The 27,963-nt window shown below is 39.3% G+C and overlaps 1 protein-coding gene across 1 annotated transcript; it reads right to left on the reverse strand.

Annotated features, from left to right (window-relative positions):
• Positions 1–27,963, reverse strand: CAT (catalase). Its single transcript, XM_081064861.1, has 13 exons — positions 27,765–27,963; positions 21,065–21,236; positions 19,786–19,896; positions 18,487–18,617; positions 17,936–18,040; positions 17,193–17,318; positions 16,292–16,483; positions 15,680–15,832; positions 11,597–11,735; positions 8,667–8,797; positions 3,445–3,552; positions 1,926–2,009; positions 1–1,607 (listed from the first exon to the last, which is right to left on the reverse strand). The coding sequence occupies exons 1-13, from the start codon at positions 27,828–27,830 to the stop codon at positions 1,542–1,544; spliced, it is 1,584 nt and encodes a 527-aa protein (XP_080920987.1). The 5' UTR covers positions 27,831–27,963; the 3' UTR covers positions 1–1,541.

Below are 27,963 nucleotides of genomic sequence, written 5' to 3' on the forward strand. Positions count from 1 at the left end.
GACACTTACATGTGTCAATTTTTTACATACAAGAAATGTGTTAGATACATGTGATTTTAACTATCAATTTATTTTTATACTACAGAATAGAACAAAGAAGAAAAATATCTCAAAAAACTCTTTGTACTTAATAACCAATATTCAAATAACCTCCTTTCCATTGTCAAATTGTATTAATTTTTGAGTTTATCTTATATATTTAATACTATAAAGATATAAGTATAGTAAAATTACCACGTTAAAAGTATTCACCATTGGGTACAAATGGATAAATTTATTTTCTATGTCTACAAATACTACAAGTTTTCAAGCACACTCAAATACAGGAGGAATTTAGGCAGGACAGTTTGACAAAATAGAGTAAAGAAGTCTGAGCTAAAAATTTGAGACTTTGTATCTACTAGTGGTCTAAAGGTTTCCTGAAGCCCAAGAACTCTGGGAATTCCTGACACTAAGTACAAACTGGTTTTGAAGATCTGAGACTAAGGGAATAAGCTTTTTCAAGGAAAGCAGGTTTTCATTTGGTATTCAGAATTCACCTTTAAAGTGTTCTAGTTGATTTTCAAACATGATCTGTAAATATGGGTTAAAAAAAAAGTGAGGTTGTGAACGCTTATTTTAAAAACTCAGAATCAGATAAAGAAGTGAGCTAATATGCAAGAGCTCTAAGTAATTTTCAAAGTATGGAAGTTTGTTGTTTTCCCAATAAAGTTCTGGTCCCCAGTGTCTAAAGGCTATTATTGGTTTAAACAAATAACATAGTATCCTCATGATATTGGTATTTTCAATTTTAAGGGTAAGTATCTGATAACAGATGATATTCAGATTAAGAGACTGGTGGAACATTCCAAGTTATATTTGGAGCCGAAAGAAATCAAATACCATTCTCTATTCTTATGTATAGATTATTTTATTGTAAAAATGTAATAATTACACATCAGTCTGTTGTAAAATCAATGTTGTATTGGCATAAATGAATTCCAAGTTTTTAAAAATAAATTGGTTACATTACAAGCAGAAGAAATAAGCATTAAGCCGTAACAGTACTGAAGTTATTTTCAAAAGATGCTAAGGCAATTAAATGGTTTTTCCTCTAGAGAACTTAGGAAAATTAAAAGTTTCTGGGTGGATTATCTTTATCTTTTCTTCTTATATAACTACAACCATATTTTTATATAACCGGCCATGAGATGATATGCAAACATACTAATTCCATCAAGATTTTTTCTTATTGAATTAAATTATATTTCTGCTAGAAACTTTCATTCTAGTCATTTTAAATGAATAACCAAACCAACTACCGAAAGCAATTACATGTTTCTTTTAAGTGACTGTTAAGTATTAGCCTTCATCTTTCCCCTAGGGAACCAGATTAAAAGCCATTATTAGATTATTTGCTATAGAAATCTGGAGGATCATTCTAAAGACAAATGCTTACACTGGCACATCTCGCACAGTAGAATCTTCTGTCCCGTGGTGAGTGGACTGCGCGTGTGAATACTGTGCTTTGTGGCAGAGGCGCCAGCCCGGGGCTCCGACCCTCACAGGTTAGCTTTCTCCTTTGCAGCCAGGTGAGAGCCATGCTGTACAAAGGTGTGAATCGCGTTCTGTTTTAAAAGAACAAGACCAGCAGACTAATCAACTCAGTCGGCAGGAGCAACCTGGTGGTTTATCTTAGCTTTAATATGCACCAAATGAAAATAACAACAATTCAGAATGCATTCACCTGGAACTATCTTATATTGGCCAGAGCTAAAATCAAGAGTATATGTTTTACAGGAGAGGATATATAAATTCATTTACGTCTCAAATGAGTTTCTGAACAGCTGCTTAAGCAATCGAATAGTTGTCCCTGAGGAGAATCAGTCTAAAAAGGTCTGACCCAGAACACACGCCCTGCCTCGGCCAGGCTGCTCTGGGCTCACCTTGGGTTTCTCGGCGTTGTATTTGTCCAGGAGAGCCTGGATGCGGGCCCCGTAGTCAGGATGGACGTCGGTGAAGTTCTTGACCTGAAAGTAAATGTAAACATTACCCGAGTCCCTACCAGGCCAGGCCCCAGTGCTGGTCTCACAGTGTTCCCTCTAAAGGAGGAAGAAGGCTTCCACAGAAAGAACCACGCAGTGATGAAAAAACAGAGTAAGACTGGGGTCCCGTGAAAACTCTGACATGTACGAACAACCTTGGATACATCATTCATCTGAGCACGTCCACCCTCCATGAAATGAGTAAGATAATTTCACCTACCTCATAGAACATTATGAGAAAAACACAGAGGAGGTAAGCTGCACTGACTACATGGAAAGAGCTGACCTCTCAGTAACTCAACAAGTTAGTGATTTGTATAAAGAAATGGGCCCAGACACTGCCTGAATTTGAAGTCTACAAAGACATTGCTGGGCAATTCCATACACTTCAAGCAGGAATTCCCAACCCTGGGCTGAGCCCAAGCAGACAGCAGAAAGAGGTGGGGTATCAAAACCCACAGGAAGCCTCACACTTCAACATACTCGTATGTGAGAAGAATGCCAAGCGGCCTGCCTAGTTCTGTATCTTACAATCATTCTCATCAGTAAGATTAAAACCTGTCCCAGCTATCTCACAGAGCAACTGTCCGGCTCTCTGCTAGAAAAAGCAATAAATAAATAGTGCCACGAAGATTGATTTTTATAGACACACACACACTCATAAAAGATAGTTACAGACACAGAACTTTGCTCCAGAGAAAACGCCCAGCCCACTGCGACTTGTCTCCAGGCCTTTGAACACATCCCAGACGGCTGCTAGCCCAGCTGCCCCTATGAACACAGAAGCAGCACCCAAGAGACAAGGAAATAGTGAAGTTTCCTATATTTACAAGGAGATTACCCCTGTGGCAGGCCAGGAAACCACAAGTGAGAAAACTTCACACAACACAATGAGCTGCCATCAGAAATACCAAGGTATCTTAGTTCAAAAGTTCAGCCTGACTTCTGGAAGCAGCTCGGTTCTCACTCCTGAAAACACGCAAGTTTCTAGTTGCTTCTGAAGGAGGGAGGGTCAGGTGTCATGACATAAAGTGGTTAGACAGGCGTCAAATCTAAATGTAAAAATGTAATCTGTATTTTGTATCATCTAAAGTCAAAGCAAAATTGTGACAGGACCCCATTTTGATACTGAACATTGCTGCACAGAACTTGGCCGCAATCAAATTAAACAGCATAGAAGACAGTTCACCCTGAACTCAACTAAATTATTACACACTGGACAAACGCTAAGGCTCAATGGATATACCATATGCGTTGGAGAGAAAATAACCAGAGGTTGATTGGGGCTTAGTTCTCATTTTCTTAAGTCCACTTAGCTCAAGTAAAATAGAAATAGACACTTTTAAGGGTTCTCTCACACAGCTGCACTCCCTTCTCAAGCCAGCAGATGTCATCCTTCAGCTTCCAAAATATCACTCACCGCTTTCTTCTGGATGAAAAGTTGTGCGTCTTTCAGATGGCCGGCAATGTTCTCACACAGGCGTCTCCTCTGTTCCTCATTCAGTACGTTCGTATAGAATGCCCGCACCTGCACATAGAAAATACAGTGTGCAAATATATGGTGATGGAAGGAGAGCTGCCTGGGTGGTGAACACACAGGCGATATAGAGATGATGTATTACAGAATTGTACACCTGAAACCTATGTAACTACTAACCATTGTCACCCCAATAAATTTAATAAAAAAAAGAAAAGACAGAGTTATCACAAACAAAACTCGCCCAATATGTGACTTCTGAAATGAAAAAGTGAGACTTCTCATTTGCATAAGAATGAAAGCTTTTAGAATTTAAGAATAATTTTAAATTATAATTGAAACTGTCATTTGTGTTGAGTTCCTCAGTTTCTGTTTTGTTTTATTTTAAGCAAAATAGGAAGAAGTCAGTGGTTACTGCTATTTAATGTCCTTTGTAGTCACTGCTAATAAATCTCTTATAAGTAAAAGCCAGTTTAACCTACAATTAAAAATCCCACCCCACTCTTATTACTGACAAGTCCAGATTGTGCAAATTATCAAATGCAAACTTAGCACAATACAACCTTTGTTCAATTCACCCAAAACCACAGAATGAGAAAAAACCTAATTCATTAATACATAACTTTAGTTATTCAAAAGCCAAGATTTCTTGAAGATAGATAGATGTTAACAGTGATATTTGCCTTAGATAATTGGGTTTACCTCTAAGATGAATATCATCATTAGATAAAAATGAAAAATAGGAGCTATGTTTCCCCGAAAATAAGACCTAACCGGAAAATAAGCCCCAGCATGATTTTTTAGGATGACATCCCCTAAACATAAGCCCTAATGCATCTTTTGGAGCAAAAATTAATATACGACCCGGTCTTATTTTTGGGGAAACACAGTATCAAGTGTGAGTCCAAATGGTCTTTGCTCATTTCTGAAAACAACCATTTCTAGGTTATAGGTATAATTTTATTCCAACATTTCATTCATCTGTTCATTCTCTCTTTTCTAAGTTATGAAATAAGCTATAACATTTTTTTAACTTAAGAAAGGTTTAAATCTGATATGAAAGTTTAAAAATCAGACTTCTGATATTAACGCAATCTAATCAAAGTACTGCATTATGGGGCTCTCCTCAGATCTATCTCCAATTCACTCACTCTCTCTTTAGCTGTATTTAACAGATTGTTTAAACACCTACTGAGTCACTGTATCTGTTGGATTTTTATTTCAAAGATTGTATTTTTTGTTTCTAAAAATTTCTATTTAGTTCTTTTTTAAATCTATTTGTTCTTGTTTTCTTATATCCTATTCGTCTTATAGATAATATTCCTTTCTGTAGCTCTTTAATGTTGTATATATGTTTATTTTAAATCCCTTTTATTCTATCATGTGCAATCATTTACTGCATGTGCAATCTCTCAGGGCATTGGATTTCCTTGTATGTGTTGTAATTTTTCTGTAAGACTCATCTTCAACACAAGTTACCTTCTGCAGAAATTCCAAATATGTATGAGCTGTGAAGGTGGCTTCACATGGTGACTTTCTTTTTGTCACCTATGCAGAGGCCTAACAAGGTTCACTGATTCACTTGTTTCTCAGTTCCGGACTTCCATATGGTTCTCAGTGGGACAAGAATGCAGGGACCGCAGTTGAGCACAGTACAGGAAAGGGACCCCAACTTCTCAGAAGCAATTACTTCCATGTAGAGTCCACATGCTTCCAAGCTGCATCTTCAGTCTGGTGGGTAATTTTTCCAATGAGATGCCAGTTCCTGGTTGTGGTCATTATTTCAAGAGCTCAGTTCTCTCTCTCTCCACGACACTAAGTTTGAGGCCTCAACTCCTAGCCTCTTGGAGGCATAAAATATTAATAAGATGTAAGTAGGGTTTGGTTACCGCCATGAGATATACGCCTTCAATGTTCATGCACTGCTGTGATTCCTTTTTCATTTCTGGAAACTGGAGATTGAACCTTCTTGTTTATTAGCTCAACTACATACTTTTTAATTGATTTTTTTAGTCCAATACATCATGTGTGAGAATTAGGTGACAGACCTCCCTCCTACAAACATGTCACTTCAATCTACCATCCTGAACTAAAAGGAATTTGGTCTTGCAATTCCATTGGTGTGCTGCTGCCAACTTGCTCATGAGAGCAGGTTGTCAAATTTTTAGGAATTCTGTGAGTGACTTGTTAAACATACCCATGATTAAAAATTAAATTGTATAAACTTACAATTAAATAACATTACAAACAAAAGTAATAAACCCTTAAAACACGTCACTTGTTAATTAATACGTATTACCTCTAGTTCTAGAGGACATTTGTATTTACTTCATCTCCATGGTGGAAATACTATCATAGTGGGATAATGAACATCACTTCCCAATGCCACAGGTTCAGTAACATCATGCTGGTAGCTTGAAATCAGCTCCAGGGAGTATTTTCATCCTCATTCTCACAACACTGGTATGGTCAGTCTTTTTAATTTTAGCCATTCTCGTGCATATATAGTGGTATTGCTTTGTGGTTTCATTTTGCATATCCTGGATGACTAGTGAAGTAAACCATCTTTCTGTCTGAATGTCCTCTTGTGAAGTTCCTGTTCAAGTCTTTTGCTCTTTTTTCTATTTATTTGGTTCTGTTTCTTTCCTATTGTTGTGTAGGAGTTCTTTACATATTCTGCACAAGTCATCTGTTAGATGAACAGCAAATGTATTCTCCCACCCTGTGGCTTGCCTTTTTAATCTCTACATGGTGTCTCATAATGAAGAGTTTTTCTTTTTTCTTTTCATGAGCTACTCTTGATAATATCTATTGCTCTGTTTCAATTCACTAATCCTCTTTTCAGTTGTGTTTAATTTCCTTTTAAGCCCATTTACTAAGTTCTTAATTTCAGTTGTTGCATTTTCCAGTTCAGTATGTCCATTCAATTCTTTTTGTATAAAGTTCTCTTGTTAAATTCGCCATGTGTTGTTTTTTTCTTGAACATATTAATCACAGTAATTTTAAAGTCTATATCTGACAATTACATTATCTGGGTCAATGGTAGGTTTGTTTCTATTGACAGCTTTTTTACTCCCCTCTTGGTTTTCAGTCATAAAGTCATGTGTTGGGTATGCTAGCAATTTATTACTGAATGCTGGACATTTGTAAATAAAACAGAGAGAAATAATTTGAGGCCCTATTTTCCTTTGAAGATTTATATTTACTTCTGGCAGACAGGATAGAAATTGCTTTAATCCAGTCTGAGATTGAGCTGATGCAAAGCTGTGCCTCAGTTTTTGTGAGGGAAAGCTTATTTCAGGTTTGCCCTTATTCTTGGGCGTGACCCTTCAGGGATTCCAACTGAAAGCCTGGGAGGTTAACCAGAAGCCTCTTCCTTAGCAGGCCCTGAACTCCAATTTTTATCCCTCCAGACCCATGAAAATGCTGTAAACTCTGTTCAGCATCTTGGCCAATGCTTACGAATGTATCAAATGCTTCATTAGGAAAGGGCCCTAATGCCAAGCTCACATCTCTGCACTACTTTTCTGTCCAAGATCTTGGCCCCTCAAATCCTTATTGCTTTGTTAGCTCCCCAAAGCCTTAAAAAGCAGATGCTTTTTGTATCTTATCTAGCTTTCCATGTTCTCCATGAGAGAACAGGTCTGATAAAAGCTAGGCTGCCATAAGCCAGAAGTGGAAGTCCAAATGAGTCATTTTTTTTTAAGAGTATAACTCTGGACATTCTTCATTACCCATGAGACTTATAGTTACAGGATTATGCTATAAACCTTTAAGCAGTATCATGACTGCTCAAAAACATGACTTCAGTATAGCGATAAGAAAATACCTCAATAAAATAAGAATGATTATCTAGTAAGCTTTAATATGTAAGCAATAGCCTCATTATCTAATTTCTGCAGAGTTTATATTAGCTAGTTTAATACCGGAATAGACCTCATGTAGGCAAAATTCTTTGAGAGGCAGGAATTGTATTGTAATATACTTGGTATCACCTGCATATCAAGTATAATGCAGTTTCTACAAAAGGCTTTTCAGGATTTGTTTAATTCCATCTAAATATGGTTTATATCCTACAACAAAGTAATTTCTTTTTTATGTACACATATCTATGTACACACATAAGTGCCTTTCAAATCAAGATTATCTTCACAGTGAATCAATTCCTGTATTTTAGTATATTTTACTTGGAACCCACATTTACAAAGTGAGAAACTAGAAATAGGTCCTAGTCTCACTTGAATACTAAGTTTAATACCAACTACCAAAGCAGAGCTCTATGACAACTATACTTTTTAACTTTATTCTTTTCTTGTGTGTGGTATAAGTTGCACTGAGCACATTAAGGAGGTGGCAGCCCTTCAAAGTTAAAGGGTATCTTTCAGTGCATCTACTTAGGAGCCCACAGGTCATGAGAAAGGTGGGCAATTGACCCAGGGCAGTTAGCTATAGGCTCGCCAGAGGCAGTGATGCGACCTAGAGAGAAAAGATTAGTCAAATCAATCTGATTTCCACTCTCCAGAATCTGATATAGAAGTATTGAAAGAGATAAAAGATGGTTCCCCCACCCACCCCCCCAAAAAAAGTGTAATATATGGAGAAAGAAGCCATCAAGAAGAGTTAAGCCATGGTCATAGCAAAGCCACAGCCATGTTAAAACAGAGGCTCTGAGGCAAGGAGGAGAAAATAGAAGGACATGGCAAGAATAAGCAGCTGGTATTACATAAAAAGCAGAAGCAGACAGACGAAGACTAGCAGCGTCACGGGCATACTGGGCCCTGCAGTGGAAACACCTACCTTCTTGCTACTGAGGCTCCGAAAGTATTTTGAATCAAGTTCTAGTCTCTTAAACCTGAGCAGTCTTGCCCAGATCCTTAGGTTTGGCTGACGTAAGCTTTACTTGCTCATTTCTTAGATTTCCATGAAATCACTTCTTCCCCAATGGGCCCCCACCTTATCCCTTCAATAAAATGTGGGGGAATTGAAATGAGTCCTATCTTGTTCTGAAAGAGCACAGTAACACAACTCTTCAACTCCATCTCACAATGGGACTGACTTACGATTAAAGAGGTTTTCCCTGAAGTCAGTCACCTTGAAAGGGGGGAAACCAGCAGACACCGAGACACAAAGTGGTTCAGTGACACGGCAGACAAGGAAGTCATTACCTGAGTGACATTATCATCACAGGCACTGTTGTAGCGTCGCACGTCCCCAGAATGGTGGACACTATGTTCCAGGGCATACTTCTGCTGCTCGGGAGCACTGAAGCTGTTGGGGTAGTAATTGGGAGCACCACCTTTAAAGGCAAACCACACAGATTCACTTAGGGAGACAGAAAGTGAAGGAAGTCTGCAAACAATGCAATATGAAATAAATTCAGTTACTTATGGATACGAGTATGTATACACACATACACATACATACACGTGCATGCCATGAACATGTTATTTTTATGTGCCACATTCACCTACAGGCAGTACTCAGATTCTTAAGAGAATACTGCCATCTCCCAAATGCTCGCGTGGGCTATCTCACTCTGTGTCTTGATGAAGAGATCGCAAATTCCCTCTGAACACTTCAAATGGTCTAATCTATAAAATCTTCTGATGGTTACCGTACAAAAAAAAATACATAAAGGTTTGGTTTGACCCCCACAGAAAACGAGGCCCAAAGACACATTTCAAATGTGAGGACTTGATGTGGGCTCAGGCTCAATCTGATGCTGAAGCACAACATTCTTGGGAGCAGCTAAAAGTGCTAGCGCTGCACCTCCGGGTCATAGGCACATAAACGGTGGCTGGAAATGGTAACTGCAATTAGTGGCAGGTGTGGGATTAGAACTCTGGGGTTTTTGTCTCTTCCATTCCAGCACATACTACATTCCAATCACACAATTCTACTTCCCTTTTCCTTAAAGGTTTTTAGGATTCTCAGGGTATCTCTCCTGTACTGACTACAATTTTATTCAATTCTAGCTTCACTTTTACTTCCCTCCACAAATAAATAAAAAAGGAACTTTTAAAACTGTGCTATGTCTAGTATGTCAGCATTTTGAACTAACAGAAAAAAAACAGCAATACAATCAAAACATCTTTTATGATTTCTGGAGAAATATACAAAGCCTTTTTTTTCCATTTTGGCATATTTATTTTCCTAACTATACTCTGATTTGGCTAATAATAGCAGAAGCTTGAATTATATGAACACACACTGCCTAAACAGGAGTAACCTAGAAACATATTAAGTGGTTTGAACAAACCAATCTGGGCTGGAATTTTACCCAGCACACTGCCAGAATGGATTACTCAGAGTGGATAATCAAGAGGTGCCTGATTATCACATTTATCAAGGTACCAAGTGCATGTAGGCAGAGGAAGTACACCATACTATTATGGAGCCCAGTTACTGGCCCAAGAATTTCATTCCAGGTCAGCCATGTCTATATGAAAAGCAAAGTGTGCCCATAACTAGCAACCACAATGGTTTTCTGCATTAATTCGCACTTTGAAATGTGCCTATTTGAGTAATTTTTAAATCTGATTTCCAAATAAGCTCTGACCTTTACTCAAAGTGGGAGTTGTCTTCAAGTCAGTAACTACTGGGAAAAATTAAGCTCTTTTATCGAACTCTTAAGAGCACAGCCCAAATGCTCTATTTTTAAAATGAGACAAAGAGTGGTTAAACCTTTTTTGTAGTTTTTTCATATGTATGCCACTACAGTGGTAAACATGAAGCAATTAACTATTAATGGATTCCAAAATATACATCAATCTCTCTAATAAGTCTCAATAATGAAAAGACCAAGAAATACGAATGGAAAATAAAACCACTTTAGAATAAAAATGCAGCAGACAGACACAGGAAGTATCAATTACTTTGAGCAATAATACATCCTGTAACTGTAAACTCAGAGAGCAGAAATACTGTAATCGTCTGATAGAATCAGTTAGTGGGCATGTAAGCTTGTTAATAAATACGTGGAAAAGGCTTAGTGAGAATGGTAACAAATGCAAGGCACAAAATTATTTACACAAAATAATCTTCAGTGTGTAAAAAATATTCCCAGAAAAGACTGGCAAAACATACAGCAAAATATAACAGTTGTGGCCTTTGGGTGTTGGGACTATAAGCAGGTTTTTCTTATTCCTTAGTTTCCAAATGGGCTGTAGGGCACGTGTATTATTTTTATCACAGGAAAATTAACTTTGTTGGAATACAGACATCTAGGGCTATAAATATAATGTTAATGAAATTTCTGAAAGGATCAATGTAAGCAACTTATTACTAAAACACATGTCCTAAATATGAAAATTAAAAAAAAACTAAGATCTATGCTAAACTGGAATATTAAAAGGAAAAAACATAATCAAGCATTCTCTAATTAGAACTAGTAATTAGAAATAGAAGATATTGGTATATGGCACCAACAAAAAGTAGTTAACAGGGGATAAAATAACACAAATTTGATAAATGAGCTCCAAAAACCAAAATGCAGTGGTCTCATCTCACCAGTTGATTTACATGAATTCAACTCCGTCACTTAAAAAAAAAGGTGAGAGAGAATGAATCCTTTAATTTGCTCTATGTCCCCTATTCTAACCTACCCCTCACCTCCAAATTCTACATAGCTAGGCTTGCTCCTCCACAGCCCAGGCAGAAGTGTAGAGAAATAAAAGACATGAACTCTTGGCTTTTGGACATCCAAGATTCTAAGTCCTGGTGATTTCAGAGTGATTTAAGGAATAGTCCCTTTTGTGAAGAGTCTTCAAAACCTAACCTCTAAGATGGATCCTACTCTACTATTGCCAGAGTGAAAGTTCTTTCTCCCAGCCTTTCATTATCAGACGGATAGCAAGTAAAATTTGAAGTGGAAACTCTCGATGAAACATGTAAAATAGATAATGGCGAGTCCTAAGGCAGCTTAAACCGTCACTGTTGGGCAAGAAATACGCAGTTGGCAGTGGCGTCTGGGGAGCCCCTTCCCAGAACAGTAGTTCCCATAGGGTGAGACTGAAAACCACTGGCCTGCCATCCCGCCCTTCTGCTCAGCAGTGCCCTCTGCCCTCACAGGGGGAGCCAGATGTCTCAGGCCTACCCTGGTTGTCGAACATGCACATGGGGCCGTCACGCTGGTAGTTGGCCACTCGAGCACGGTAGGGACAGTTTACAGGTATCTGAAGATAGTTGGGTCCCAGGCGGTGGCGGTGAGTGTCAGGATAGGAAAAAAGGCGACCCTACAGTCATAAATGAAACAGACACTGACTGTGTGTAGTAACAAAAAGAAACAAATTTCCACAAAACCAACTGTATAGGAAATTATACACAAAAACACCACCCATATTACAATCTGATTTATGTCAGAAAGCTCTGAGACTTTGTAGATATAAACAAAGCAATAATACACAAAGAAATCCGTGGTTCAAAATGACGGCCCTATAATGCCACAAGGTCCTGAATCAAAGATTAAATTAAGTTACATATTTACCAAGGCAGAATGATAAGCATTTTGAAGTTTCTTTCAGTTAGTGTTGAAACAGAAAGGTTTATGATTAACTCTACATTAATCTTAGTATCCAATTACTTAAATATTCTCATTATTTAAAGCTCTACTCTATGAGCAGTTTTCTTTCACTGATCTTTTCATTGACCTTGAATCTGAAAGAATATTCTTATAAAAATCAAGTTGAATAGGGCAACTTATGCAATTATTTTGTACCAAATCACTCACACCAACAACATGCTCAAGTCTCACGCTTCCAGTCTCACTATTCTGTCAATAATTTGCTTTTGGCTGAGTGACTCTACCACACATCATCATTTCCAATAGCCTAAGGTAATATTTAGATGACTGGTCATATAGCCATGACTGAGACCCACCTGTAGTTTAGAAGCTGGTTTCCTCCTTTAGTTCAAAATGGACTAAGCTAGGCTCTAAATGTACCAACAGGACAGAAGATACTATTGAGCCACAAGCAAGCAGTTCCTGGATATAGCCTCTATCATGTAATTCCGGTTTTGTGTCACCTTGTGTTTATAAGGCAACGCTACCCCACCTACAGATAGAGAGCCAAGGTTGGGAAATGGACACAGCAAGGCTACCGTGTTTCCCTGAAAATAAGACCTAGCCAGACCATCAGCTCTAATGCGTCTGGAGCAAAAATTAATATAAGACCCGGTCTTATTTTAATATAATATAGTATAATATAATATATTATAATATAGTATAATTACATAATTATACTACACTATACTACAAATATAGTATACTATAATTATAGTATAATTATAATATAGTATAATATAATATAATATAATATAATATAATATAATATAATATAACATAATATCCTGTCTTATATAAGACTAGGTCATTATAATGTAATGTAATGTAATACAATATATAATATAATACATAATATAATACCGGGTCTTACATTAATTTTTGCTGCAAAAGACGCATTAGAGCTGATGGTCTGGCTAGGTCTTATTTTCGGGGAAACACAGTATACCCTGACATCAACTAGGCCTCACCCACGGCCCTGTGCCTGAGCCCCTTGCTGGTCCTGGGTCAGAAAGCAGAACAAAGTTCTCCCACGCAGGCAATCAGGACACGGTCTTCTCTATTCCTGGTAAACTGCAGAGTCTGAGAGTAAAGAAAGGCTGAACCTGCATCATCAGGTGCTCAGGAGACAGTCTCTTAGTGACTTACATTCTACTACTGTGTCTTTTCACCATGCTCCGTCTGGCTTACCGCTTGGAATGACACAGTTTTAAAATTTATTAATGTGACCTGTGGAAAGGAAACTGAGAACACTGTCCATGACTATATAACTTCTACCACCCTCGGATGCTCATCAGTTCTCATCAGAGGAATTTCAAAGTCCCGCTAACTGGCTCTCCACTCCCAGTGCCTCCTCCAACAGTGGCACACCACACGTTCCTGCCAAAATAATTTTCCTAGGGCCCCATGCAGACTACATTACTTACCCACTTAGAAAACCTTAAACAATTCCTCACTGGTCACCAAACGGCTAAATAAGTACCACGTCCCTCCCTGCATGGACCGGAACATGGTTCATGGCATTACAATTCACAGCTCAAAGACCTAAGAAGTTGTAGAAAAAACTAGGCAAGGAACTGATATCCTGACTGAACCTACTAAAGCTCTTTCAAACTCTTTTTTAAACTCCATTTTTAAAAAACTATAAAGACAGAACACAAAATTTAAAATATGTGTTTGGCATAACTGAAAGTAATACTAATAGAAATTCTATGATTCGTTCATATACGCCAATTCACTAATAGAATTATAGGATTTCCATTTATCATACTTTTCCCAGAACTCTCTTCCTCACAGTTTCAATGAGATGCCCCGACACATTTGTTTTTTGTTGGTAGAGAATATGTATTCGCTGTATTTGCTGTGTGGTCCTTTTCCCGGGGCTTAGGCCTCCATCCAATGCCCCAGTGCTCTTCTAATTGTAGCACTCAGTGTCACTCACTGCCTCCAGGTCTCACTGTGGTCCCATGGGAACCCTGGATTCTTGTGAAAAGCCTTTGGGTAACCTTTTATTCCTGAACCTGCTCCCTCAATACCAGGGTTATGCAGTCTTAGTTCTTAGCCAAGACTATCTTGTGCCTTGGCAAAGGCAAATCCCATAAACTGCTCCTGCTCACAGTTCAGCTCCCTTAAAGCACCCAGGCAGAGGAGGCTCAGGACTCAGGGAAACGTTGTCTGGCTTCCTCTACTCTCCGGTTCCAATGTGAGCACTTCTGTTTACCCTCTGTAATCTGCTTGACTTCCCTTTTCTATTCCCAACCCCAGCTCCCTCTTCTTTTTATCACCAACCGGAATGATTCTACTTGATACAACATACCAGATCACATTTCCCAAAACTGAAGGAAACTTTTCTTTTCCTAGGAAGGACAACTGTACACACTGCTACTCAAGCACTGAGGTCCCTTCCAACATATGCTCAGTGTACCCAAACTATTTCTTTCCTTTAAGAAAGAGTGGACTGTTTACAATTTAAATATACCCAACACCATCCACCTCTGTGTCTCTCCTCATGTCCCCCTCCTGCCCCATTTGACCTCTGTGGAAAATCAAAATCCTGTCCATCTTTCAAAAGCCATCCCAAATGCTACCTCCTTCTCGAGACTTTGTCATCCTCCTCCTATCAGACAAGCTTTCTCCATATTCACCACATCATTCTGCCTTATGTTATAGTTATCTTGTGTTTTTGTATCTGTTATAGCAGCCGAGATGGTCTATCACACACAGTAAGTAGATAGGTATTCAATTTATATTAGTTACATTGCACTAAAAACTCATAGAAAACTTATTTTCTATAAAAGTCTCAAATGTTCCCACTGTCAAAGCAAAAAAGTGATTAAATAAACAAGGGACTCTTAGCTTGCTTTCAAGGAGTGACACCTGAACTGGAATCAGATGCTTACATAAGAAGAGCCATCAGTCCCCGCAGCTTGATCTAGGGTGTAATTTTTAACTTTTGTTTCATCGTCATAGTCCAAAAAACGCAAAAGATTGATTTACTCGATAATTATTAAGCAAATGATTTTCCTACTGACTTCTAGCCCCAAGAAGAATTTTTCACTCTTTGTGAGAAAAAACAAAGTACTGAATGCCTAGGAACATTACCAAGACAAATGGTTAAATTAACCCACTGCTTTTAATGACTGAGAGAACAAATTTAGTTTGGAAAAATCATGTCCGGATCTCTTTTTCCAGATGGAAAAATTCAAGCATCACCACGGAACGGGAAATGAATAAAGTTATGCCGACCAAGGCGTTATAATCAATGAATGATATTCCCTCCTGTCAGCTACAGACTGGACAAACAGTGCTTTACTCTGCAAATACCTGAGACATTTCTAATACGATTTTTTTTAAATTAAGAGACTAAATGTCAAAGTCTTAATCTATGGAGGGACTTTAATATGAAATTTGGTTTTTACTGTGATACCCATCTCAAAATGTTTTGGTCAGTCCCACAGGAACTACGAACCCAAATGAAAGTTTAAGCAATGTTCTAGTTAATTCTTCATACAAAGACCCTGCCAAATTACACTGTGTATGTGTGTGCGCATATGCGCACATGTAAGCAGGCACTCGCACGCACTACCGCCACAGTACCTCTCAGCCCCCCAGGTTTACCTGAAGCATTTTGTCAGGGCTGGGTTCAATGCCAGGGGGCATGTTGCTTGGGTCAAATGCCAACTGTTCGACTTCAGCAAAGTAATTCACTGGATTCCGATTCAGGACCATTTTACCAACTGGGATAAGAGGATAGTCCTTGTGAGGCCAAATCTAAAAATAATGTCATAGTTCCAATTACAAGACAACCAACTGAAGGAAAGTAAAGTACCCACAAAAATGCCAACTTTCAAATATAATGAAACCAATGATAATAAGTGAAAATAATAATGGTGAATCCAATCAAATGATAAGAACTTAAGGTGAATACATTGGTTGACTCTTTCCCAACAGTAAACGGTAAATACTGACGCTTTCCCTAGGCAAAAGTACATCATTTTTACAAAATTTGTTCCTTGCTAACAACAATATATCAAGCCCCCTAGGTGACTGCAGTGATCTTGCCAAACAGGAACTGGTGAGCATTCATTCATAAGCTAGGACACTCTAAAGTGGTACCCCTGCAGTTTGTACATGACTTCCCTATCATGATGAGTGCTTGACTGGAAATTTGTTAAAATTAGGTACAAAGAGACTTAAAAAAGAAAACAATTTAGTCGTTAACTGACTCACCTTGGTAACGTCAAAGGGATTAAATGGAAGTGTTTCTGCCTGTTTAAAGGTCATGACTTGGATGTAAAAAGTCCAGGAGGGGCAGTTGCCCGTGGCAATGGCATTAAAGAGATCCCGGAGGCCATAGTCAGGATCTTCCTGGGCAAGTTTTGCTGCCTCTTCAACCGAAAGGTTTTTGATGCCCTGGTCAGTCTACAGAACAAAAGAAAGAAGTTCAAGCTGAAATGTTTTTGGAAAGATAGCATCAGATATCGAAAGTAATGTTGAGACAGGTATTTACCAACAGAATGCTCTAATTCTGCCTTATTCCCACCCTGGACCCAAAAAGATATCTATGCTCAGACCCATGACTCAGGGCTAAGAAACGTCAAGCACGATACTTTACTGTTTGGTAATAATGCCTGACTCTAAACTTCAACAAAGAACTCTGGAAAGGTAGGCTAACCCAGGTAGAAACCTTTGATCTCGCCTAGAGGCCTGTATTATCTCCTCACATTTGAGCACAAACCAAAACCTTCGATCTACTCTCTCCAGGGAGAAATGAATTTCAGTGTGCACCTTCCAGCACCGGAACCATTACAGCAGAGAGCTACAGAAAAGGAACACTTTCCCAAATGTGTACGACAGAGCTCCCAGCGTCCAGAAGAAGCAAGCTTAACTACTGACAGCAGCTGTGCGGTCTTCTCTGGCCATATGAAAAGGAGACGAAAAAGAGACCACACACACTCCTAATTGGGCAGCATCTATTCACTTGGGTGGTGGCCAACAAAACACTCACGGTACTAACTACAGAGATCAATATTTCTCATCCTTGGGGGTGGAAAGGTGGGAGAGGCCTTGATCTTTGCCAAATCCTCAGAAGTAAGGAGATGGGGCACCCTGTCCCAAAGGGAACGTGTACCTTATAATGGAATTTGCAATAAACTGCCTCTCCATTTGCATTAACTAGCTTGAAAGTATGGGATCCATATCCATTCATGTGCCTGTGTCCATCTGGAATCCCTCGATCACTGAACAGGAAGGACACCTAAGGAACAAAAAAATAAAGCCTAAATAGTCTCAGTTTAAATCAAAACATCCTAGATTTTTAAGACATTCCTAAATTTCCAGAAAATCCCTTAATGACATGGGACATACTAGCCAAGTACCCACAGCAAGACTTACCATTATTATCATTTATTTTAAAAAAAAGAAAGAAAAAGAATTTTAAAGCAGAATGACAGGTAAATCATTAACCTCAGGGCTCAAAATCCTACAAAGAAAAGCTAAAACAAATCTGAAAACTAGACTAACTTTTTATTCAAAATTTTTTTTAATAGCAAATTTGTTTGGCACTATTTTTACCTCGTTTCCCAAATACAAAAAGCTTTACTTCATACTAGAGGCTTTAATCCTTAATATTGCTAAATATCAACTGATAATGTTTCTAGTATCACTTAAGGGCTACAAATGGGGGAAGATTAACAAAATCAGTCAATATAAACTTCAAGATCAAGAAATCTGAGGAAGCCTCCCAAAAAGAAAGTCAGAAACCAATTCCAATAAAATAGTCAAAACTGGAGAAACATGTTATGAAGCCTAATTACAGTTCCATCCCAGGTGATATATTATACTCATAACATAGTGAAAAAGAAGTGGTCCCACCTGATGCAGAGACTCGGGACGCAGGCTCCAGAAATCCCAGACCATGTCCGGATCCTTCAGGTGTGTTTGAGGGTTTCTCTTCTGGCTGTGGATAAAGGACGGAAACTAAATGGAAAAAGAGAGAGAAAAAAATAAGTTTACAGGAAATATGGTGTCTTATATTATATAATGCCTATTGCTAGGTTTATGGATTGTTATGATATTATGAACAATATCATCCTAGAATTTTAAACTGCCAAACCCTAAAATGAATTTTACCCTCTACCTGTTCGTAGGGCAAAGTACCTCTTTTTCTTAATCTTCCACACACTGAAAGGAAAACTGGACTATTCCCATTAAGTCAGTGAATCCTGAAATGCCAAATCTAAAACCAATGGTGATTATCATTTGATCTTATAAACAGATATAAAATACAGAACAATGTGTTTTAAAAGCCAATCTAGCCAACCCCAAATTCTCTTCTTTCTGCCTTTCCTGGGGCTTCCCCTCAAATCCCAATCTATACAGAGCATTTGAAATCAAGCATTCGTAGAGTACAAAATACCACCTACCAGTATGGCATCCCTGATGAAGAAAATGGGGGTGTTATTCCCAACAAGATCCCAATTACCATCCTCTGTGTAAAATTTCACTGCAAACCCACGAGGGTCACGAACTGTGTCCGCGGAGCCTGATTCTCCAGCTAAAAGATTCATATGGAGAAAATGAAGCATAAGCCAGAGTATTTTGCATCTAAGAAGCCTAAAGTCATAAAAAAACATTGAGGTCTAACCTTTCCAATCCATTTCCTAGAAGGAAATTAGGTATTAAAGTGTCTAGGTTATTATTTCTACCACCCACCAGCTAAATTGGTCTACAAATTAAACAAAAGAATTAATTGAGAGTAATAAGAGAGTACAGGCATACCTTGTTTTATTGCGCTTCACTTTATTGAGTGTCACAGATGTTGTGTTTTTTTACAAATTAAAGCAAGACCCTCCACCCGCAAAAAGATTATGACTCACTTTATTTCAGTACTCTCTTTATTGCAGAGGTCTGGAACCAAAACCACAATATCTCTGAGGTATGCCTATCTATGTAATAACAGCTGAAAAGACTGTCCATTTAACATCATAAGATAGCTTTGTTCAAATAGGTAATTAAAATAAGGGACAAGAATAATTACGAAAATTAAGGTAGTGAACAAAGAATAAATGAGCTGTCAAAATGATGAGGTTAATATTAAGAAAATGAGTTAAAATATGGGTTCTTATTCTTAATTTTGTTTATTTTGGCATTCCAAAGTATTTTTAAAAATGCACAAACACAAACTGAAATAGAAACAGAATCACAACATTACAGTGTGTTGAGTACAGTATGATAGATCTAATTCTCACTAGCTCTGTTACATAGGAAAAATCACTTCACCTCTCAGAAATAGAAATAATCCCACTTTGCAACGTAAATCCACAGATTACATTACAGCTAATGTATCTAAAGCACCTAACCATAGATGGCATAGAGTTAATTCTCAATAAAGGGCAGCTGTTATCTTGGTTTTTGAATAAGAGCCCCAACTCCACACTTCCGTTTGAGGCAACCACTTGTAGAAAAGTTCTTTCCAAACATTACAGAATTGCAGAGGTGGCCTCTGCACAAGTGTGATTTCCTAAGACCTCAACAAACAAAATTATAAGTAATTTCCTACATGTCTCAAAATATTTTTTCTACTATAAAACCTGGCTATAATTTGCAGAAGTGCTTATTGTCTATCTTCTAATAAGGTTTTCTTGAAATTAAGTTATAAGTGCCCCCAAATACGGTACAGTGTTGAGTTAAGCAACACCAGGCATGCAATCGGACAGACTCACCAACAGTGGAGAAGCGAACTGCAATGGGAGTCCTCTTTCCAATGTGCTCAAACACCCTTGCCTTGGTGTATTTGGTAATGTTGTGCGTGACCTCAAAGTAGCCAAAAGCCCCTAAGGAGAAAGACACAGAAATCCTCATCATGACACCATCACTCAGTCTATCAGACCCTCCATAGGGATCTGGGTGATGAGAGAAACTGATGGTTAGCACGAGCGTTCTGGGAGCTTCCAATATGACAGGAGAAGGGGAGATGTCCAAACACAAAATGAGGAAAGCAGGGGGTGGCCAGTTAGCTCAGTTGGATAGAGCGTAGCACTCATAACATCAAGGTTCCCCATTTGATCCCCAACCCATGGGCCACTGTGTGCTGCACCCTCCTTAAAAAAAAAAAAAAAGAGAGAGAGAGAGTAAAATGCAAAGCCCTATTATTATTCAGTGCTAACTCAGTGCTTTGCAGCTGGAGCCAAGAGGAGGAGAGGAGTGGGCCTGGAAGTAATCAATCACAGTCAAGGATGACCCAAAGACACAGGGCCGGAGAGGACCCTAACGTCCAGGTAGAACCCAGGAGGAGAAAAGAAAACAGAGAGAACGAAAGAAATAGATTAAATACTTAGGAAGGACACCACAGAGCCAAACAACAAACTAAACAAAATATCAAAGTCATCATGGAAAAGCCATGCAAAAAAAGATGGAGAAAACAGAAGAAGAGGAAACAAAGAAATCAGGAAGTCCTAATTAGGAGTCCACTTGCGCAGCTAATAGAAAAACTTTTTCTTCCTTTCTATCGGGCTTTATTTTTCCTGAGTTTTTAACTTTCTCTGAAACACCAACTCCGTCTTTTGTCTCTATAATAGTTTTACAGACGTTTTGGACAAGAAGGAAAAATCACCACAAACCCACCACCCTAACACAAGTATTCTCAATTTTGCCCAGTTCATCCCAGTATTTATCCAGTTAGTGCACCATCAAAATCTAGTTACAGTTACAGTATGTCTGTGTCTGTATATCCACATTTTTATTTCTTCACTAAACTACAGAATGGAAGAAAAGGAAGATTACTTTTATTTTTAGTAAAATAAAGAATTTTATATATACTGTTCAGTACAGGGAAATAAGCATCACTTAATTACTAATTCCTCTTGCGATGGACATCTTTCCCTTCCTCCCAGGAAGGGAGACTGGGCACTCCTATTAAAGGAGCTCCAACCTTCTGAGAAATAATTTTTAACCCAGAGGTTATGAAACAATGCGTTTACAACAAACAGACGTAGCTCTCACCTGCTCCTTTAGCATGCACGACTCTCTCAGGAATTCTCTCTCGGTCAAAGTGAGCCATTTCATCAGTGAAAACCACATCCTGAACGACAAGGGGTCCACGAGGCCCGACTGTCATAATATTAAGTTTGTCTCCTATTGGATTACCGGACCCAGTGGTGAGGACATCAGGTTGCTGAGTGAACATGAAAGGAAAAAAGGGAAGGAGAGTCAGTAACCAACATAACCATTAATTTACATTGTCATAGGTACATGGTTTTGCAATTTTTATACCTTCTGCCAAAGTCTTTCTAAATTTCCTGTGTCCAAAGTACTGAAATACAAGATATACCATTGCCTGAAATTGATAGTCAGGTCTCAGAAGTCCTTCAGAAATCTCAACACCAATCTGCTAAGAAATCTGCTCCGAAGAACAGACAGATGAATCAATAACCCGCCAACCTGTTTGGTTCCTGCTCTAGATGGAGCCACCAAGCTCCACACAGATAGGGATCCCCAAAAAGGGATCATATGTGCTTCACACTCAGTGTCCAAACTCATAGTGAGAAGATGATCTCTGGAGAAGCTATGCTAGTTAATGCTTAATCAGAACTCCCAAATCTTTACTACTGCTATAGATATTAAAGTGGGTCATCCTGTACAGTGCATACATTTCTCTCAAGCAGTGCATACCTGCTTTTTGCAACATCTTTTCAATTAAAAAAAAAAGTCAATGGTTTTTATGGTATTAATTTTCTAAAGATGTCAAATGTCTGAAATGGGATAGGTTATTTTACTGTGATAAAGAATTCGTTTTAATCCACTCAATTCTCCAATTTCAGTTACATCAGAAGCCTCGCAGCTATCCCTTCTCTAGGGCGGGAGCAGTGTTTTTTTTAAGCCCCACAAGATCCTGGGCAGCTCTTAGCTTCATCTTGTTCGACGGTCATAAACTCTACTTTTGACCACAGACAAGTGCCTCTGCAATATCCTCCCCTGGTCACTGGGAAATCAGGGAGATGTGTGGGGAAAGCAAAACTAAAGTACCTCCCTCCTGGCAGAACAACTCAAAAAGGTCTAGTGACAAAAGTCAGTGGTACCAGCTTTACATACCCAGAAAAGCACTATGCTCAGAATTTCCACGAACCTGGAGTCGAGTATATAACTTTGACTCTCCATACACATCTGTCCTGAATATTTAAATAAAGTCAATACCTGCTTCTTCTCTAGAAGGGGATATCTGGGGGAGGGGGAAATCACGTAAAAAAAACTGTAAAAGTACCATGAGCTCTTTGGGAAAAATGTACTGAATAAGAGAGATTTTGGAACTTGCAAAATTAATGAACGAGACTCACACACACTAATAAACCCCCTTACTCACTAGAATTCTATTTGCAATGGAATGGGAAGAGGTCAACATGGAGAAATCACGAGTGTTGGCATCACAGAGCCGGGGTCCAACTCCAGTTCTGCCAACTATCAGATGTGAAGCTACTAGCAAGTTACTCAAAGTTTCTGAGTCTCAATTTTTTATCTGCAGAATGGACAAAAAATAAGTACCTCCCAGAGTTAGTACGTGGACTAAAAGAGCTAAATGCACGCAAAATGCAAGCCACATACGAGGCATCTATATGCTACCACTTCACTGGGCTGTGAGAAAGTTACCTGACAGCACAAGCAAAGCATTCTGGGTCTTACTTTCCAGAAACCATGACAGACATGTAGGCACCGTCCACACTCTCTCACCCTACCACCTTCCCCTCCAGCAGCAAACCCTTCCAAACTATACACAAGTTTAAGGGTCCAGTCAGCAGTTACCACCCAATCACGCCACTCTCTTTGGGAGATATACATGTGCTAATCCATGTGACACTGTCCTTCCATTGAAAATTTAAAGCAGAACATGAATCAGAAAAAGGAAGAGTGAAACTGCATAACCTCACCTTCAGTGTAAACCTCACACCTTGATTTTTCAACCTTGGCTCTCACTGGAATCATCTGGGGAGCTTTTTAAATCATACTGATGCCTGGTTCATCCTCCTAGAGATTTTTTTATATAATTAGTTTGGGTGAGGCCTGAGCATGGGATTTTTTTTCATCTCCCCAGGTGATTCCAAAGTGAAGCCAGGATTTAGAACTACTGACTTAAAGCTTTTGGATGATCCACAATTGAAATAATAAGAGTCTTTTCATCATCTAAACAAGGCAATAAAGGAAACCAGAAAAAAATAAAGGGGACATTCCAAAAATGAGAAGACTATGAGAAAGGATACCAAGAAGCACAGTAAAAGGAAAAAGGTTAATAGATCAGAGTGTCATTTACATCCTTTCATCCCTAAAACAGGGAAAAGGCTGCTGCTAAGAAAAGAGATGAGACCACATGTCCCCTCAAGACCAGGTCACGGTGATAAGGTCAAAACTAAAATCTGTGCCCAAAGGAGGCAGATGCAGAGTAGTGGATGAATGAATAAGGAAAGAGCTAAAGAATGAGATGAACTCCCCTGATGACACCGAATCACGGAATCCTAGAGTGGGAATGCTGGAATTTTGCCACCTTTGGCCCTCCCTCCCACCCAATGTAAGAATTTGAATTAGAGTAGACCCCAGGGCGCTCGCTGTCTTCTTTCTTTTTGTGACCCATAAAACAAAATATTATAATTGCCTATTTTCACTGTTTTTCCTCTCGAGACAGTCTCTTCCTTTACATCTCTATCCCGGACACCTGACACAATGCTCAGTTATCAACAAGTGTACAACAAACGCTTGTGGATTCAACAGGTGATAAATTATACTCTGGACCAATATGAAACGGCCAAGAAAGATTATTTCGATAGGAGAAAGTAGCAACAGCCTATCCTTCTCCCCACATCTCCCCTCCAAAAAAATAAAAGGTAAATATTTGAACTTATAACTTCAAATTTTGATCAAACACGTTGAGACAAAATTTTATGAAAACGGCTGCGGAAATTGGCAAAGTACTCTGGTTTGGCTAAAAACTAGCACCATGACTACAAATAGAGACTCAAAGTTAAATTCCATTTTGGCTTTGCTCTTTTTTATTTTTTCACTCAAGTCAAGGCATGAATATATAAATTTTCCTGGGTGGAGTAGAAGGTTGGCTTTCTCTGATGAAACACCGTGTTTCCCCAAAAATAAGACCTAGCCGGACCATCAGCTCTAATGCATCTTTAGGAGCAAAAATTAATATAAGACTTGGTCTTATTTTACTATAACACCGGGTCTTATCTAACATAATGTAATATAAGACCGGGTCTTATATTAATTTTTGAAAAAAATTATCAACAAGGATAATTGATCCACAAACGTAAAAAATTCCTTTGCTCTTTGCAATAGGAACTACAGTAGTCATAATACTCAGAAAGAAAATAAAGAACAAAAGTGAAGAGAAAATAAACAAAAACAAATATTTGCTTTTTTTATAGTTTGCAATCAGCCTTTTTTTTCTTGCCTGGAGAAAAAATATGGAGTGGTCTAGATATTGGCGAATGGAAAGGAAAGCTTAAAATTTTTATTCCACTACTTATAAGGAATGCCTCCCCCGCCCCGACACTATGGCCCAGCAATTCCATTCCTGAGTAGTTCAAAGGAAAGCACATGTGCACAGGAAGTTATCGGTCACCCCTTCTCTATTCCAAATGTTGGTAGTGTTACATCAATGTGGTTATCGTCAAGTTACCTTAAAAAATACATAGATCCTCACAGACTCTGTCTTATGATTCATTGACAGGGAAGGATGCACTAAGACCCAACCTCTCTCCCAGGTAAAAAGGGAACTGTTCTAAAAGGTAAGGCTTGAAATATTCAAATTCTCCAATTTTTGAGGTATCCGAAGTCACCAATTAAGCCTAAGTATGCCAAAGGAAGGGCCCATGGCATTCTAGGCAGTGAGCAACAAAGTTCCCATTTAAGTTCCATCCAAAGTGACTACATGGAGAACCACCTCCCTCCCCTCAAATGTATTTTGAGAAAAAGAGAAATAAAGATCTTTGAGAAGATCCGAGTCATACCTATGAACACATTTGATGCAATGCTCGCTTATTAAAATTTACAAAGCTACCGGTTCACTCGTCAGCAACAAAATCTGTCCACAAAAGGAGACGCCCAATAAATTGCTTTCACATTAGCTGACACTCTGGTTCCAAAGGATCATACGCCCTCTTGGCATTCTGCGTCTGGGTCTTCAGGAAGGAGGAGACAACATGGTGACCTCCAATGCTAGTTCCAAAACTTAAAGCTCTCACAGTCCAGTAAAAGTAAAAACAATTTGGGGAGTGAGAGGGAAGATATTGATACATAGCTGCCCACTGATATAAAAGCATTTCTCAAGCAAGAGATTTAAAAAAAAAAACATACCATCATTACTGTCATAATTTTCTAATTGAAAGAATATTTTAATGTCAGAAAGTAAAAAGGAAGTAACCTTTAAAAAGATATTATATCTGTTTGCCATTCACACCACAAGATAATGTCTGGATAGATTTTCAACAAACACGGAATGTATGCTTTGGATAATGTCGTAATGTCATCTACCTAGACACAGAGGTAAACTACATTTCCCAGCCTCCCTCACTGCTAGATGCGACCATGTGACAGAGTTCTAGCCAATGGAATGTGAGAAGTGACCCCCTTCCAGCCTGGCTCCTAAACCTCCCACACACACTCCTCCGTGCTCATAATCTTCTGTGGCTGGACAACTATGCCCAGGGCAATCTTAAAAGCCATGTGTTAACCAAGCAACAGCCTCCTTCAGCCTGGAGACCTCAGTAACTGAGCAGCAGAGTATTCACTTCCCTTTTAAACCTCAAACCAGTTAGGCTCATCAAGTAAGAGAAATAAATTTCTAATATGTTTATATCGTTATTTATTTTAGGATCTATTATTATAACACTTAGCCCACACATGATTTAACTTAAAATATGGGTTATGAATCAATAATAAAAAGACAGTCCAGTTTTTTAAAGAACAAAAGTTTTGAACAGATATTTCCAAGGAACATATACTAATTGTCAATCAGCACCTAACACTCAGCACCACTGACCATCAGAGCAATGAAAATGAAAACTTCCATGAGCTACCACTTCACAACCACCAGAATAGCTAAAATTAGAAGACTGACAACACCAAAATCTGACAGGATGTGGAGCAAGTGAACTCTCATACACTGACGATGGAAGTGTAAAATGGCACAACCACTTTGGAAAAAGGCTTAGCGGTTTATCATAAAACATTCACATACCCTATGACCCAGCAATTCTACTCCTAGGTATTTCCAAAGAGAAATGAAAGTGTATGTTCACAAAAAGACTCGTGTAAGACTTTTTATGGCAGCTTTATTCATAATATATCCAGACACTGCAAATAGCAAAGGAAATCAAATGGTGGTATATTTATACAACGGAAGACTACTCAGCAATAAGAAAAACAAATTATTGATGCATGTAACATGAATCTTAAAGCATGTTTAGTCTTAAAACATTTTTTGCCAAATGAAAGAAGCATTAAATTAAAAAGTACAAAAATCAATGGTTCAAAAAGAAAGTAATCCACAGGCACTTAGCATGAATACCTCATTTCAGCTACACTAACCCGGTTTTGAGAAAGAGCAAAAGGAAAGATGAGGAAAACGACACTTCTACTCCTCCCTCTGCTATCAATCAGCTGCCACAGAATCGGGCAAGTCCCTTAGACTCTTTGGGCCAATTTGATAAATTTGATAGAAGAAGACTCAGACCAGATGGGCTCTTATCTATCTAATCCAACCTCCGCACCCTTGGGTACAGGCCAGGAATGCCTCGTGTACCCCCACTTGGCTGAAATCCTACTCATCTTTAAAGCTCTTGTTCAGATGTCACCTGCTTTGGGAAGCCTGTCAGGCAAAGCCGGTTGCCCCCTTTACAGATAACCTACATGGGCCCTGACCACAATGGATGGTAATCATCTGTTTATATGTCTTGTCTCCCAGACTAGACCTTGAGCTTCTCAATGTCACACTTCTGGCCTCATTGGAATTTGCACACCTCCCTCCAGCACAGTACCTACCACAGGCAGGCAAAGAATAGGCGTGAATAAATACATTAATCCCTCATCTCACTTCCAGCTCTAAAACGCTAGGCGTGATGTTTTTCAGTGCAAATGAAATAATGATTAAAAAAAATGATTTTATGGAGTCGTTTAAGGCTGTGCAGTGTACTGTCAGTCACCGTGATCGGTGCCAGGGACATCGAGATGCTAAAACACGGGCCCTCACCCCACGGCACCCCGCAAATATGAACGCGGGTAGTTACTGTCTGAGCAACGTCAAAGAGGAGCCTGTTCCCACTTTCGCCCTCGTTTCCCTTCCTGCAGCTGCAGCTCTCTGCCTCTTTCTCCACGGCGCCTCCCTTCCTCCCTCAAACTACGACCTCTGGCCCAGCTGGCAAAAGTGCACAATGCGGAGCCAACCAACCACCCGCGCGCCCAGCTCGCGCGACAACCTGCACCAACCAACCCTCGCGACAAATCCTGCAGGCCCGTTGCCCCCCGCCCCAGAACCCTTTCCCCTCCTCCCCGAAAACGGAACCCCACCTGGAACGAAAAGCAGCTCCCCACCCCACCCCCGGCCCCCGCCCATGATCCGTGGTACAGCCCCCGGGACTCCGCCGCCCTGGGGAAGAAGCCGAGGCCGTTACCCGCGGGCCCATTTTCCCGAGAGCGAAGGGTGTACCTGCGCAGCGCGCTGCTCCTTCCAAATCCTCATCTGGTCGCTGGCTGGATTCCGGTTCTCCGCCATGGCGTCCGACGAGCGTCGCAGAACTTCGCTGGCGGCCCAGGCGGACGCGTCTGCACCCTCCGCGGGACAACGTTGCTACCACCGAAGCGGGATCAGACTCCGCCGGTCACTCCGCCCCTGGCCCCGCCCCTTC

The sequence above is a fragment of the Rhinolophus hipposideros genome (assembly GCF_964194185.1).
Source record: "Rhinolophus hipposideros genome assembly, chromosome: 10".
Taxonomy (NCBI): domain Eukaryota; kingdom Metazoa; phylum Chordata; class Mammalia; order Chiroptera; family Rhinolophidae; genus Rhinolophus; species Rhinolophus hipposideros.